General features: G+C 47.3%; 1 protein-coding gene across 1 annotated transcript in view; it reads right to left on the bottom strand.

Moving 5' to 3' along the window:
- Nucleotides 1–14,578, bottom strand: part of LOC111842639 (glucosidase 2 subunit beta-like) — a 106,373-nt gene that overhangs the window by 88,518 nt on the left and 3,277 nt on the right. The window contains exons 3-6 of the mRNA XM_023809482.2: nt 14,049–14,144; nt 11,006–11,063; nt 7,531–7,648; nt 5,389–5,518 (exon numbers count right to left, since the gene is read on the bottom strand). Coding sequence (XP_023665250.1) covers nt 5,389–5,518; nt 7,531–7,648; nt 11,006–11,063; nt 14,049–14,144 — 402 coding nt within the window. The remainder of the gene's footprint in view (nt 1–5,388; nt 5,519–7,530; nt 7,649–11,005; nt 11,064–14,048; nt 14,145–14,578) is intronic.

Genomic DNA, 14,578 nt, shown 5'->3' on the forward strand with positions numbered 1-14,578 from the left:
CGCCATCACCGGGACCAAGAAGCGGGAGATTCGTCGTGGGGGGTGGGGGTCTGAGTGGTCAGAGCGCGAGGCGGCGCAGGGGAGGTCGACATGACACCTGCTCCACTTTCACCCGGCCACTTACCATCACCCCCCCGCACACCAAAGAGATCACATCTGCACGTTCTTCCTGCTTTCGGGAAAGTTTTTGCCGTTAAAAATAATTAACGGCGCGGCCCCTTTAAGAAGGGAGCTTTGGTGACACACACCGGTGTCACATTATGCCGCCGGTTACCAAAACGCCACCGGCCCACTGCACCACAGCTAGTTATCTCTGCCTGGGGCCCAGATCCAGACTCATCACGGTAAGCAGGCCCTCCCCCTCACCGACCACAAAGACCTGCTGATGAAAAAGCGAAACATCATCTCATTAGGCTTTTATCACCGTGGGCTCCCCCCCCCCCCTCACTGCTGCAGGATTTAAATGAAAAGGGAGTGAAAAATGAGGAGAAAGGAGACCGCTCTGAGTGCCATGATCAAGCGAGCGAGTTAAGTGATTAAGGCAGGCTAGTGGTAACTCTCCAAGTCTGGGCGACCTTTGCGTTTACCGCGCAGCTACAGTCAAAACCTTCCAGAAAAACAAGTATAGGACCGACGGATCATAGGTACGTAAACACAATACCCTGGGACTTTTACATTTTGGAAAATAGACCTCTTTATTTAAAATAAAAATTAAGTACATTTAAATTCACTTAGTCATTCAGGTGCGTCAACAGCCTCCAATCACGGACGACCTTGGAAGACGCAAAAGCCGAGTGTGTGTCATTGAGAGTGACTGTACAGCTGTGATCTGACACCATTTCCCACCTTGTTGCTGATGCTACCTAAAATAACAAGGTCACCAATACGTACATGTCCCACTGATAAATATTTCCGATGTAGACGAGTGTGAATTTCGGGTAATTGGTCGGCCCGGATCCACCGTCACCTGTGACACGATGCATAAATCTTCAAAGACAAAATTGACCAACAGGATTTAAAAAATTTTTTTGTGCTAATTGCCGACCTTGAGCAGCGCTCGCACCTCTATGCGGATCCCCAGAATCGTGCTTTGTTACATCACAAAGTGACAGCTTACTCACAGAACACCTGATCGCGGTAGGAGGCTGCAAAACAAACACGGCAGACGGGATCACAAAGGAATGAGACAAAAGAAGGGGGCGGGGGGGGTGCACATAAATGAGAAAGAACAGCAACGATAAATCAGACATCGTCAGGGAGGAGGGAAAAACATCTGCTGGCTCGCGGCATAGCGACCCCTGCTGAAAGGTGCCCGCAAGTGAAGATCCAGTCATCCGACAGCCAAAAGCTCCTTCGGATCTCGGCGTAGACGTCTACGAAGGCACGGGAGCTGACAGCCTCGGGGGGTTAATGAATAAAAGGGCTACATAACATCGGTCATCGATTAGTTATGACAGCCCATTAGAGAATATTTAGTAACAGCTTGATTGGAAGAGAGCTTATAAAAACCTACACCAAAGTGTTATAAATATTAATCTTCCTAATACATCTTTGGATCAAGTTGTGGAGTCAGGCTACAGTGCGACGTGCCGCTTCAATAGACGTCTACAGTACGACGTGCCGCTTCATTGGACGTCTACAGTGCGACATGCCGCTTCATTGGATGTCTACAGTGCGACATGCCGCTTCATTGGACGGCTTGTTCTGAAAACTCTGAGGCATGGCTGCAGGTTGCCCTCCAGGTTGTCTGGAGGCTTGTTGTGGCTACTAGGTAGCTAGTTTCAGCTATCTTAGTGAAGCGATCATGTAGTCAAAGAGTAACCACATGTTCTAAGGGGGAACACACAGGCATCACTGAGGATCACGTGCCATCCTTCGACCCTGAAACCGAGGCTCCTACAGAACGGCACACGTGGAATCGGCATGTCGGACGTCACATGGAGTTCCCGCATCTCCAAATCGCCCGTAGTGTATGTGCCCTGTGATAGACTGGCATCCTGTCTATGGTGTTGAGTTATGCTACCTAGGATAGGTCCCTCACCACTGTGTGCAGGTTAAGTGCTCAGAAGATGGATGGTCGACCATGCTTGACACTGACAGAGATGCCTGTATTTTTAAAGAATGGCTGCTCCCCTAAAAGCACACCTTTGCTGAGGGAGGGGCCTGGACCTGATATTCATCAGTCCATGTCAATTGTCATCCTTGTAATCATGCAGTCTACCAAAACTATCTCCAGATTAACCACCATTAAAGAGCCGCTGTAAGGCACCTTCAGGGCAGTATGGGGTTCAGCAGGTCAGGCCTCTGTGCCCGTGATCAGATGGTCACCGGTTCAAATCCTTTGTGTGTGTGTGTGTGTGTGTGTGTGTGTGTGTGACTAAGGAATTCCAATGTAATAATAATAATAATAATTGATACTTTATTGATCCCCGTGGGGAAATTGTTTTTACGCCTCCCTCAACTTGCTCCTTGTAGAGCAAGCTGTCCGCGAAGCAAATAAACTTGTGCAAATAAAGCATCATTTTATTTGTCAGAGTAATTCTGAAGAAGCCTTGCATCCCTCCACACAGCTTCTCCCTAGTACAGCAGAACACGCTTCAGGGGCAGATTTAAAACAAACTGAAAAAGACAGACAGGCCATCATGGAGAGATGAAACCTATTGATCCAGAGCCCATCGCTCCAGGTTATGGATGAGCAAATCCGGAATCGGATCAAATTCAGCAACGGCTCCTTTTCTGCAGACGCTACCTTAGAACCCCCGACAAAACGAGGATGTGTGGCGACCGTCAGCGTCGCGGCGGACAGATGACCGGGCGATATGTGAGCTCGCAGTTCCTCAGATCTGTCAGGGCCCTAGTGCCCTTTGATTCTGCACTGACTTCCACTGAGGAACGACAGACAGCATGCTTTTCTGAACATGCTTTTGCCCAGCACACATTTATATTTACGATGACACGAGTGAGTCCGTCCAGCCAACTTCTAAGCAAGAACGCTGGGGGACAGTATTACACACAAGAACAGGACAAGCGGCCAAAAGCTTACCGATTGGAATCCCGAGCCCATTTGGATGTGCAAGGTGCGGAAAGCAGACCTGCAGCTTGCAAGTGGCTTCAAAGGTGTGGCAAGCAAAATTAAAATTTAGCTAATTAAAACAGCCATTAAGCCACTCCTATCACTGCAAACACTGCCAGTTACATTTACAAACACTAATCCAGCAATTAGAATTAAATGATAATCCACCACTGACCTCAACAAATAAAGAGAAAATCAACACCCTCTGGTGTTCATGTAAGTGCTCCATTTATTTTTAACACCGTGAGGAATACTTCATCTTTGTATCATCGTTCCTTAAATTCCTTACAAGTAACAGGCTTAACCATTATCAGCACTGACGAGAGTCGACTCCAGATTAATCACCGAGCCGCATGATTCCTCTCTGGGTTGTCCCTCCGCATCCAGGTCCGACTCAGTACCCGGAGGCTGGCTGCCACAGCTCCTTCCAAACATTCTCTCACAAACGCCGCAGGACAATCACGCACGTCACACCATACTTCCGTCACAAAGACGCTCATGGAGGAACTGGGGACTTTATATTCCGCATCCCCCACCCATGGGACATGGCGTGACCTGTGACCCAGCCAGAGACCGGTTACGGTGGTCTTAGAAAGGGGAGGGATAAAATTCATGCTTCCGAAAGGAGAAAAATCATAACGACCAGGAAGACCGATAAGCTCCAACACATCTAATATTCAATCAAGGGAAAAGTTAGGCAGGGGGAAAATTAATATTCTTAAGACATTTGTCTGGTGCATTTTAATTATGAGAATCTCATTAGGATGCAAGAGGGCTGTTTTCGGCTTCAAACGGTACACAATGGCAATATAAACGTGCATACAAGATTCATAAAACAGCCGTGATTTATTCCATTCGCAGATTAATTGGGCTCATTTGATTTGAGTTTCGTATAAATCAATGCATAAGGTAATGCTTCTGCACGACCACCGTCTCAGCTTTTATCTGCGCTCTGACATCATGGAAAACACTGATACATATACAAAATACACCCAGCAGGGGTGCTGTTAGAATCCTGTGACAGTGTTCCCCAATCCGGTCCTCGGGGACCTGCAGACACTCCACGTTTTTGCTCCCTCCCAGCTCTATACTGGAGCAAAAATGTGGACTGTCCAGCAGGGAGCTGGGAGGGAGCAAAAACGTGGACTGTCCGGCAGGGAGCTCGGAGGGAGCAAAAATGAGGACTGTCAGGCAGGGAGCTGGGAGGGAGCAAAATCATGGACCCCAAGCACTGCAAAGGCTTTGGGAAACGCAGCCCTGAACTGTTGCGCTGCATGTAATTCTCAAACTGCAAGCATGGTTGTTAAAACAGAGCTCATCAAATCATTCAGGGATCATCTGGATTGATTCGGGGCTTTAACTGCCAATGCCCCAGGCTCATAATGCATCTGACATCCAATATACAAGTGGAAAAAGCTCAGCTGTGCTGCCATCAAACCCGACACCCCCGGCACCCAGCCGGAGTCACACACAGGCACTGAGGGCTGAGCCAATAACCGTGACGTACCCCCCCGAAATGCCTTTGATATGGATGCCAGAGCCAGGGCGGGCCCTCGAGCCACACGTCACCACCGCGTCCCAGAAGGAGCCCGGAGAAAGGTCACCTCGCACCGTGGCCGGTGATGAACGGCCCCTCCGTGGCGCTGGCAAAGTCGGGTGACCTTTCGCAATCAAAAGTTTTCCTGGGGGCAAGTCATGGCGCAACGGTGCATCAATCTCGGCATGTCAGGATGATGAGAGAGGCACCTGTTGGCCATTTTTCACAGAGAGCCACGTTATTGTGTAACAGGCAGGTGGTGAGGCGCCAATGGTTAGGAAGAGGCCATATTAATGTATGTCGATTAGGAAGGCATAGACAAATTCACACAGTCATCATCTGCACACCAATTCTGCTCCTGTTACTCATCCACATCTTCCTCCATCTCGATTCACAGCAAAACCAATTAGGATAATTACATAAAATGAAACGAGCTTCATTCTCAGGACCCGACCACACGTACATGGTGTGCGTGTGAATGACTATCTGCTATGGCCTGGTTATTTTTCAAGGGAACCTTTTTGCCTGATCAATATGAAGGTGATTTTGAGAATAATAACAGCAGGTTTCAGTGCCAGCGCTTTCTAGCAATACAGCTGAGAAGGACATGGTTTTACATCAGGGTGTCGTCAGTCAGCTGGGGGACTGTGGATGCGTTTCATCCGGTAACCCCTGGCGGGTCAATTAAATTTTGGGGAGAACAACAACAACATCCACAAAGCAGATGGTTATACCGAATTTGGGGGGGGGGAGGGGTGGGTGGTGGTGGTCCTCTTACCATCCCCGGGTGATTTCAGGACCCCCATCACCTTGGCCTGATGGGCATCAGCTTCCAGCTTCCTCTTCCTGTGAGCCTCCAACTTGGTCTGAAGCCCAGAGAGAATCCTCTGAAGGTCCTTCAGCTGGTTCTGTGGGACGAACACGGAGTATTACTGAGACACGGGAGCGGCAGTCCGCGGCACATCATAAAAGGAGAAAAACAACAACAAAAAAAAAAGCAAACAAACCTTAAACCTTGAGGCTGAAATATACCTTATAAACCTGGCAGACAGGCTCTACGTTCGCGCAGCCAAAAAAAAATAATCGTTCCGGCAGCCTCCTCCAGATGCAAGTTACGGCAACATCACCTCGCGAGGATTTCGAACAAGGACAAACTCTTCTCGCAGCAAGATGAACTAACAGATGTTAAAAATATAAGATATTTAAACAGACGCGTGTGTACACACACGCACGCACTCACAATGTACTTGTGCGAGAACACTGGGACAGAAGACGGGCGAGCAAGAATACAATACCCAAATTGCCAAATATCTACAGGGCACAGATCATACACTATTTAAATTACCGAAGCTGTCGCTTGGCAGAGCCAACTTGACAAGGAAGCTCAGTCCAATCTATTCCCCTGAAATAGCTTAACACCCCTAATGAGAAAAATAATAAGTGTGTGCGCATTTGTGCCCCCCCTCCAGAACAATCTCAGTAACGTAATGATGGATACGGCAAAAGCTGTTTGGCCGAGGATGACTTCTTTTCTAGGACGAGTTCCTTGATGAACTCAGTTTATCCACTGTGCCTTTCGCAGTGAAAGTGATTAATTGAGCTCATTTTATGTTGGTCATGCAAGCTGGAAAACAGGAGAGAAAGAAAAAGAAAAAGAACGCCCATCAATCGTACGGATATCTCCCTCCTCTCTGTGGAGAGCGGCAGCAGTAGGACGCAACTGCAACGCGAGACTAAAATAATAAGCGTCAGCCTCGACCTTGCCTACGAGAACGATATTAACAGACGGGGGAGGTGGGACTCGGTATTCCCCTCCCATCGAGGTTCAGGTGTGGGGGTCACGGCTCGGGCTTGGAACCCAGCCCCAATCTGTCACTCAATCGCTACGGCAACTGAAAAGGCACGACTAAAAATATCAAGACCGGACCCGAGTGCCCCGCGCTCAGCGGTGCGGCGGACTGGCCGGAGCACTAACCGTGGTCATGTGACACGTGGTAGGCCGAAGCCTTTGGCTCCACGGAGCTTCTGGTGCGGCACATGGACAGGGATCGAGGGCCGCGGTCAGACACGGCAATGGAGGAAGCAGGCGTGGACACCCATAGCGGCCATAACGGGTCAGGTGATCGCGTGCCGTGTAAAGGAACGGTTATCAACGGGAAGTTGGCGAGAACAGTCAGCGACAGACAGCCCATGATAGGTCCACCCATTAAGCCTTTATAGGCCTTAGTTTCCCCATTGGTTAAAAGCATCCATTTCTGTCGGAAAACGACCGCCATCTTTCATCTCTATTTCTTTACACTAAAAGCCAGAAGTGACAGTAAACATGCAGTGAAGGTGTCCGTTGCAGTATTATGACACAGCTGTAATTAATCACCAGGTTAGATAGCCTGGTTAGCATGCGCTAGCCCAAGGGGCCACCAGGTTAGACAGCCTGGTTAGCATGCGCTAGCCCAAGGGGCCACCAGGTTAGACAGCCTGGTTAGCATGCGCTAGCCCAAGGGGCCACCAGGTTAGACAGCCTGGTTAGCATGCGCTAGCCCAAGGGGCCACCAGGTTAGACAGCCTGGTTAGCATGCGTTAGCCCAAGGGGCACGTCTACCACATAACAGCTGCTTGGACTTGTGGCTCCTGGACTCTCCATCAAGGTCACACACCAATCAACCACTCCATCCCCCCTCCCTCGCCGAATCCACCCTCCCCCCCCAAATCTTCAGCACTCATGAGCTCCCATTTCACACGTGGATTGCAGCCACCACCCGCTACATCCATCCATCAAAAATGTTCTCTGGGAAGAGAACATACTGCATCGCACACACAAGCTTAAGGGGACGATTAAGGAGACGTTCTACAGCAGCCCCCCCTTTCCTAGTAGCTGAGAGAGCGAGAGAGAGAGAGAGAGAGAAATGGGTACACGGCCTACCTGCTTCTCCTGCCACATGCTAACGCCCTCCTTGATCAGCTGACGCTTCAGATGCATCCCATCATCCACGGCCCTCATCTCGGCCTCCAGCGCCGCTCGCTCCTGCTGACCTAGATTCCTGCCGGGGACCAGCTGCCATTAGCCACGCTGCACACTACACCACAGACCGAGCCTCCGTCTCTCCCACCCTCTCGCCCCACAGGAGGCCGTGTTCCGCTTATGGGCCAGCAGGCCAGGAGCTGGAACGCAAATTAATTATATAAAGGGTGTCAGGGGAGAGAGCTGAGGAGCACATTTCTCTCCGTTTGGGGGGGGGGATTAGTAGGGGTGGGAAAAATATCAATTTTATAATTAATCACAATCCCGGTTTTGACGATTTGATATCGATTCATAAAAATCCCATGATCGATCTATATAGTTAATTTATGCCTTTTCCATGTGACTTTGAAAACATTTTCACTGAATTTTACTTGTATCAGTCCTCTTATCATATAGGCCAGGGGTGTCAGACTCCAGTACTGGGGGGGGGGGCAGAGCCCTGTACATTTTTGGGTTTCCCCTCATTTAACACACCTGATTCAACTCCTCGTGCTAATTACCACACAGCTTTTGAGCTGAATCATTTGTGGTGGAACAGGGAAAGGGCAAAGCTATACAGGACTGCGGCCCCCTAGGACGGGAGTCTGACACCCGTGGTCTAGGCGGTGCTACTTTCCATCTCACCTATAGGAGGGTTGCAACAGTACTACGCAATCACCTCGCGCCGCCATCTTGGTGCATTGTCAGTCACGGTAATGGAGTACTCCGAGCATGTGAATGCAAGCAAGAATAGTCAAGTAGGGCTTTATTCTCACACCAGTGATTTTCAAGTTTGCATGTATAATTTATTTATTTCTGAGAACTGCAGAGGGAAATCTGCGGACAAAATATGTTGGTGTATTCACGGGTAAGTACAATAACAAATTTCATAGTTATTATATATTGTTTTTCGTTCTCTTATTTTCATCATGTAATGGTAACAAACAATAACGCCTGCTTTGCAATGTGGATGCTACAGTGCTGTGCCTGTTGTTGTTACAATAGATCTCGTTTGATCGCATTAGAGAATGTGTCCTAAAAGTAGACTGAATACAGTCGAAATGGAACCCAATCAGGCACTTGTGAATCAAAATCAAACTGAATTGTGAAGTCAGGGCTGATTCCCAACCCTCAACAATATGTTCCTCAAATAAAAAGATCCTAATTTATGTCTTGGCACATATCTTTAAGTTAAGGTCCTTCTGAAACATGGCATATATGTTTTAGACTTGCCCATTATAATTCTCAGCTATTCCTTTCAGTCAGAAGTTATTTTTTTGCACTTTAAAACAGACAGGTTGGTTTAGTTTTTAAGACTTGAGCCTTTCTTTAGTGGTTTACGCAGTTTGTTTCCAGGGACTCCGCATTTGTAAAGCCCTGGTCATTAGGTGCGTTGATATGGTCCAAACATCACAGCACTGCCTGGGGGGGGGAGGGGGTCAGTGTAAACGGAGATGTCCTTCACAATCAGCTGCTAATATCAGAGACGGTACATTATACAAAAAAAAACCCCCTATGGGCCATTCAAATCTGTCATAGTTTTAAAGAGAATTACGATCAGACCAGCGAAATTTCAGTTTTCTTGTTCATTCAATGTCATTAGTATTAGCAGCAACATGCAGCTGTCTCTCTAAAGCAGCTTCCTGGATCTCTAAGGGCCCCCCTACGTGTGAGACAGGAGGGTCTTTGACCCCCCCAGTCCGCTTCCTGGGTCATGGACCAATATCCCGGGTCCCTGTGCCGATCTCGTGGCCCCCGACTCCCCGCCGGTCTCCTTAGCCTGGAGCCAGGCCTTTTTTATCCCTGTCAGCTTCAGCTGAGGTTATTGAGTTTTCCCATTCAGGGGGGCCAACACCACCCCCCCCCCTTGAAGAAAATAAGTTTTAGTGTTATTAGCTGAAGTACAGCTCACTGGGGAAATATCTGTTACAGCTATATTTTCCAGCCATATGTCACTGGACCTCAATAAACATTTTGGGGCCCGAAAATGATGCCCTCCAGACCCCAGAAGTGGAAAGGGACTTTAATTGAGAGGAAGCGGGGTAGTTTAATCTTCTTTTTGTAAATAAATGTATTTTATGAGACTGACATCACAGACACCCAGCAGAATGTAAAGCACTGAATGGAATCACACACACACACACTCCTAATTCTATACTACACAGGTGTAAAGTCCTGACGCTAAAATTACCATATTTGTGTGACATCACATACCAGAACAGCTGTTACAGTAAATGTCTATTCATTACCCATCTAGCCTTCTGTGTCAATCACATTCCGGCAGTTGGTTTACAGTGATTGTTATTATACAGTTATTGGCAATATTACACAACTTTAATTTGCACATTTATACACATAATCTCTTAGGAAATACGAGGATAGACCATCCCCCATGCCATTAGAGAAAAATTTCAAAAAGAAAAATCATTTACACGCATTAAAAAATGAGCTGTTCTCCGCTTCAGAGATATTTTTAAAGCACCTTTCCAGTCCAGCGTGTGGAGAATAGCAGCTAGTGATGGTCCAGATATCAGCAGCCTTGGAAGCCTAAGCAACTGAGATCCATCGATCCATCACTGCCGCAATGTTTAAACAGTAACACACAAAAAGTGTGGGGGGGGGAAATGCCATTATAGCCAAATGTACATTTCTAGAAATCACACGACTGTATGCAATTCATTTCTACTGTATCCATGCCTTAGGCGTATTGACTGTAAGGAAAGGATTAACTCTGCCTCCGCGAGCAATCTCACAAAATTGCATCTTTACTGTAAATCGAAAATCCTGAGGACGCAGAGAGACATGGATCAGCCGGTGCGAGTGGATATCAAGCAGCCAGGAGCCACAGAGCGGGGGGGGGGGGGGGGGGAGCTCGAGCCAGCTAGGGGGCTGCGGCGCATTCTGCTTTCCTGAAGTGAAAAGCCGCCCCCTAGTGGCCACACGAGATACACGCAACATCTGAATTTCAGAATTGACCGGAGGACGGAACACTACAAATCAGACAGGTCATGCGTGTGGCACTCCAGCCTTTGACTAATGTTCCAAACCCAAAGTGCTCATCATAGACATGCATCCTTTCACAAAAACACCACAATAATAATAATAAATTATTATTATAACAACAAATAAATAACTGCTGTTATCTAAATATTTAGATAATTTTTTGTATAATACTACAATATATTTTCAGTATATTCTATTCATATACTTTATTAAATTTGTCTGCACTCTGTCTACTGCCTTTGCACTTTTTCTGTTATGTTCAGGCACTGCATTTGCGTAAAGTCCAGCTGGCCTTCTAAACAACAAGCAGGATGAACGCGAAGACCTCTCCCCGCTGGAGGTAATATCACTGACTCCGTCAGCCCTGGACACCTCGGGACCCGGGGACACTGACCTGCAGGTGTTTGGGCAGCGTGTGCGCTTGTCGTGCTCGTCTGAGCCGTCACAGCAATCTGTGGGGGGGGGGGAGGAGGAGAGAGTCACACATGAACACAGCCACAACGCTACATGATAGCTGCAGCAAGACCAGCAGCAGAAACAGTAAAGGCTGTAGAAGCACCTACACAGCAGCATAAATGGTAAATGGACTGCATATATATAGCGCTTTTCTACTCCTACGAGCACTCAAAGCACTTTACAATTCATGCCTCACATTCACCCATCCACACACCGGTGGCGGAGGCCATGCAAGGCACCAGCCTGCACACCGGGAGCAATTTGGGGTTCAGTGTCAAGGACACTTTGATGGGGTCAGGAGGAACTGGGACTCGAACCTGCAACCCTCTAGTTGCTGAACGATAGCACTACCTCCTGCGCCACCAGCAGCGGCATAGGGTACTACAGAGTAAACCCACTCCTTGTTTAGGGACCACCTCAGTTAGCGACCATTCGCAAACGCAGCGCCGATAAGAAATTAATTGACTGACCAATGCCTGAAATACGCCAACACATGCCGGAGTCAGAGAGATCTTTGAAGTAAAATGTCCGAAACGTTGTTAAAAATGTCCACTTTATGAGAAACTAAAGAAATTGAGTAAAGAAGGTTTAAGTAAGACTTAAGTTGCGCGGTTGTGCCTAGACTACCATGATTTTCACTTAGTGACCATTTCGGTTAACGGTCTAGTTCTTGGAAGGGAATTTGGTCGCTAAACTAGGAGTCTGACTGAATGTAGCTCACATGGCATCAACCACTAACATCTGACACCAGAACATGCGAGGTCATGTGATCTCCAGGCGGGTACGAGACCACATGGTCATCGTGATATGTGGCACCAGTGCTGCCTGAATGCTGGGACATGCTGTAGTGACATTCAGGGTATATGGGCTCATTGGGGGCTGCCCCACCCCCCCAAGAATGGGAACACAGTATGGTCCTCATCCCCCCCCTACAATTCTTAAATGACATGGAGATAGGAGCACGCAGACAGACAGAGCAGCAGAGAGAGGGAAAGACGGAGAGCTAAGTGGCCCCATTTCTAGGGACACCCAGTTGGGGGGAGGGTCATGAAATAGCCAGCTCAGTCCCTGCTGCTTTGCTTGCTTCATTACTGGAGGGGGAGGGACAGTCGGGCCTGTGGGATCGATGTGAGGGCTCCTTCCACACCAGGATACCTTCCTTTGGTAGCAGGAGATTCTTTAAAGGGGAAAATGATCTAATTACAGGTTTCAGAGCAGCAGGCCGCTGCGGGGGACCTGTTGGGAGAGGAAAGCTCCCGTCGCAGATGAAGCACACCTTTTTTCTGGGCCCGCTCCCATGGAACAATCCAGAGTACACAAGAAGTTACTTCCCGCCAATCTTTGACAGTTTTCAGAAAGTGTTTCCACACACACACACACACACACACACACACACACATATGTAGGGTAAACATATCCTTTTGGGGACCGCTCATTCATTTCAGTGGGAAAACTACGACAACTACGCTAACTATGACAACCTTAACCCCTACCCTGCCCTAACCATAACCATAAGTAACCTAACAAAATTCAACAGTTTTTGCATTTTTAGTTTTTTCATAGCAGTCACCGATTTTTATAAAATAGAGTTTTCCCTTATGGGGACCAGGAAACCAGTCCCCATAAGGGAAAAAAACGGATATTTATCACGTTATGGGGACATCGTGTCCCCATAAGGATAGGTAAACCCACTCACACACACACACACACACACACACACACACACACACGCACAGAGAGAGAGAGAGAGAGAGAGAGAGAGAGAGAGGAGTCGTTCCCTCAGGTCCCCTTGAGGTACCTCTTGCCAGAGATGTGTTGCCTCCCCGCTCTTCCATCTAGGATCGTTTTCATTCAGAAAACGATCGGTTTTGGTTGAGGCGAGCCCACTGAGAGAAATCACCTGAGAGCGAGGTCAGAGCTAGCCTCGCGCTCAGTCAGAGACACCTTTCCTGAGTGCCATTTCTTTCCTCTCATTTAATAATATGCGATGCAGGGATTCTATGTGACCTTCAGCACGTTTCTTGCTTCCTGTTTTGCAGAGCATCCACAGAACAACGTAGTATGCATGGTAGTTAATCCCAATGGTGCACTCAGTTCCTTCAAGATTTCTAATGATAGATCCCAGCCATTAAGCACACCCGCTTTTATCCCTCCTCCCCTCCAGAGGGCACTATAGGTCCATCAGGATCAAGACTCAAGAACTACTTCTTCCCAAGAGCTGTGACAATGCTGAACAAGCACTGATAAATCTCCACTGCCATTTACTTAAAGACCTCTGCACCGTGTGGTCCTACATTATGGCATATTGTATGTAAACTGTTTACATACTGTTTGTACTGTAAGTACAGATGCTCCTCGCTTTACGATTTACAATTTTTCAACTTTACGATGCTGTGATAGCATTGAGTATTCAGTAGTCACCTTTTGAATTTTGATCTTTTGCCAGGCTAGCGATATACCACACAGGCTAGCGATATACCACACAGGCTAGCGATATACCACACAGGTTAGTGATATACCGCACAGGCTAGCGATATACCACACAGGCTAGCGATATACCGCACAGGCTAGCAATATACCATACAATACTTTCTACTGATGCCAGGGGATGGACGTTTCCAATCACTGAAGTGACTGATAGAGTAAACATCTCATGCAGTGTATCATACAGTATTTTTTTGTGTTTAACCAAACAAACTTTAATAACTGGAATTCAGTTACAGTAATTATTTATCGTATCACATTGACATTTGACGATATTTTCCACTTACAATGGGTTCATATGAACGTAATATGATTGTAAGTCAAGGAGCACCTGCATGCTATTTTTCCTCACAATTCAATTATTTGTTATTTGCTGTTTGTTGCTATTTATCGTTATATGTTGAAGTCTGACGGGATGTATGCAAGTCAGTATTTTATTTTACTTGTACTTATACAACTGACAAATATTTTAATACTCCCCAAAACCAGCCCCTTACCACAAATCCCGTCATTGACACGGGAGGACTGGATGTAGCATGGCCGGAAGCCCAGGTTGGTGCAGTAGAACCTCCCATTCAAACACGCTGCCGTGCCTGTGAGAACCAGAACAGGGAGTGTTACTACACCCCACTAAAGGAGATGCCATACCAGACGGACAGATGGACAGACGGACAGACAAACAAACAAATGAACAAACGAAACCCAGGCTTGAGGAGCAGGAGGGTTCTGCTGCATGGTCACCTGTATTAAAACAGTCACACACAGGGGCACCCTGTTAAATAACCACCCAGGCCAAAGCTAACAAATATACATATAGCAATGCACTGACTTTATAAACAAACATGCAATAGAGCCATATGGTCTAAGGCAGTAAAATCACTGGGCGTACAATTTTAATTGTAAAGAACAAATAAGTTAATATTTTAACAGCTTAAATAAATATTCTATAAACTATTACATCAGCTGTATGTCTACCACATGACCCAGAGCGGCGATGTTACTCTGCAACTAGAACCCATTCATAAAA

This window comes from Paramormyrops kingsleyae, chromosome 12 (genome assembly GCF_048594095.1).
Source record: "Paramormyrops kingsleyae isolate MSU_618 chromosome 12, PKINGS_0.4, whole genome shotgun sequence".
NCBI classification, from domain to species: Eukaryota; Metazoa; Chordata; class Actinopteri; order Osteoglossiformes; family Mormyridae; genus Paramormyrops; species Paramormyrops kingsleyae.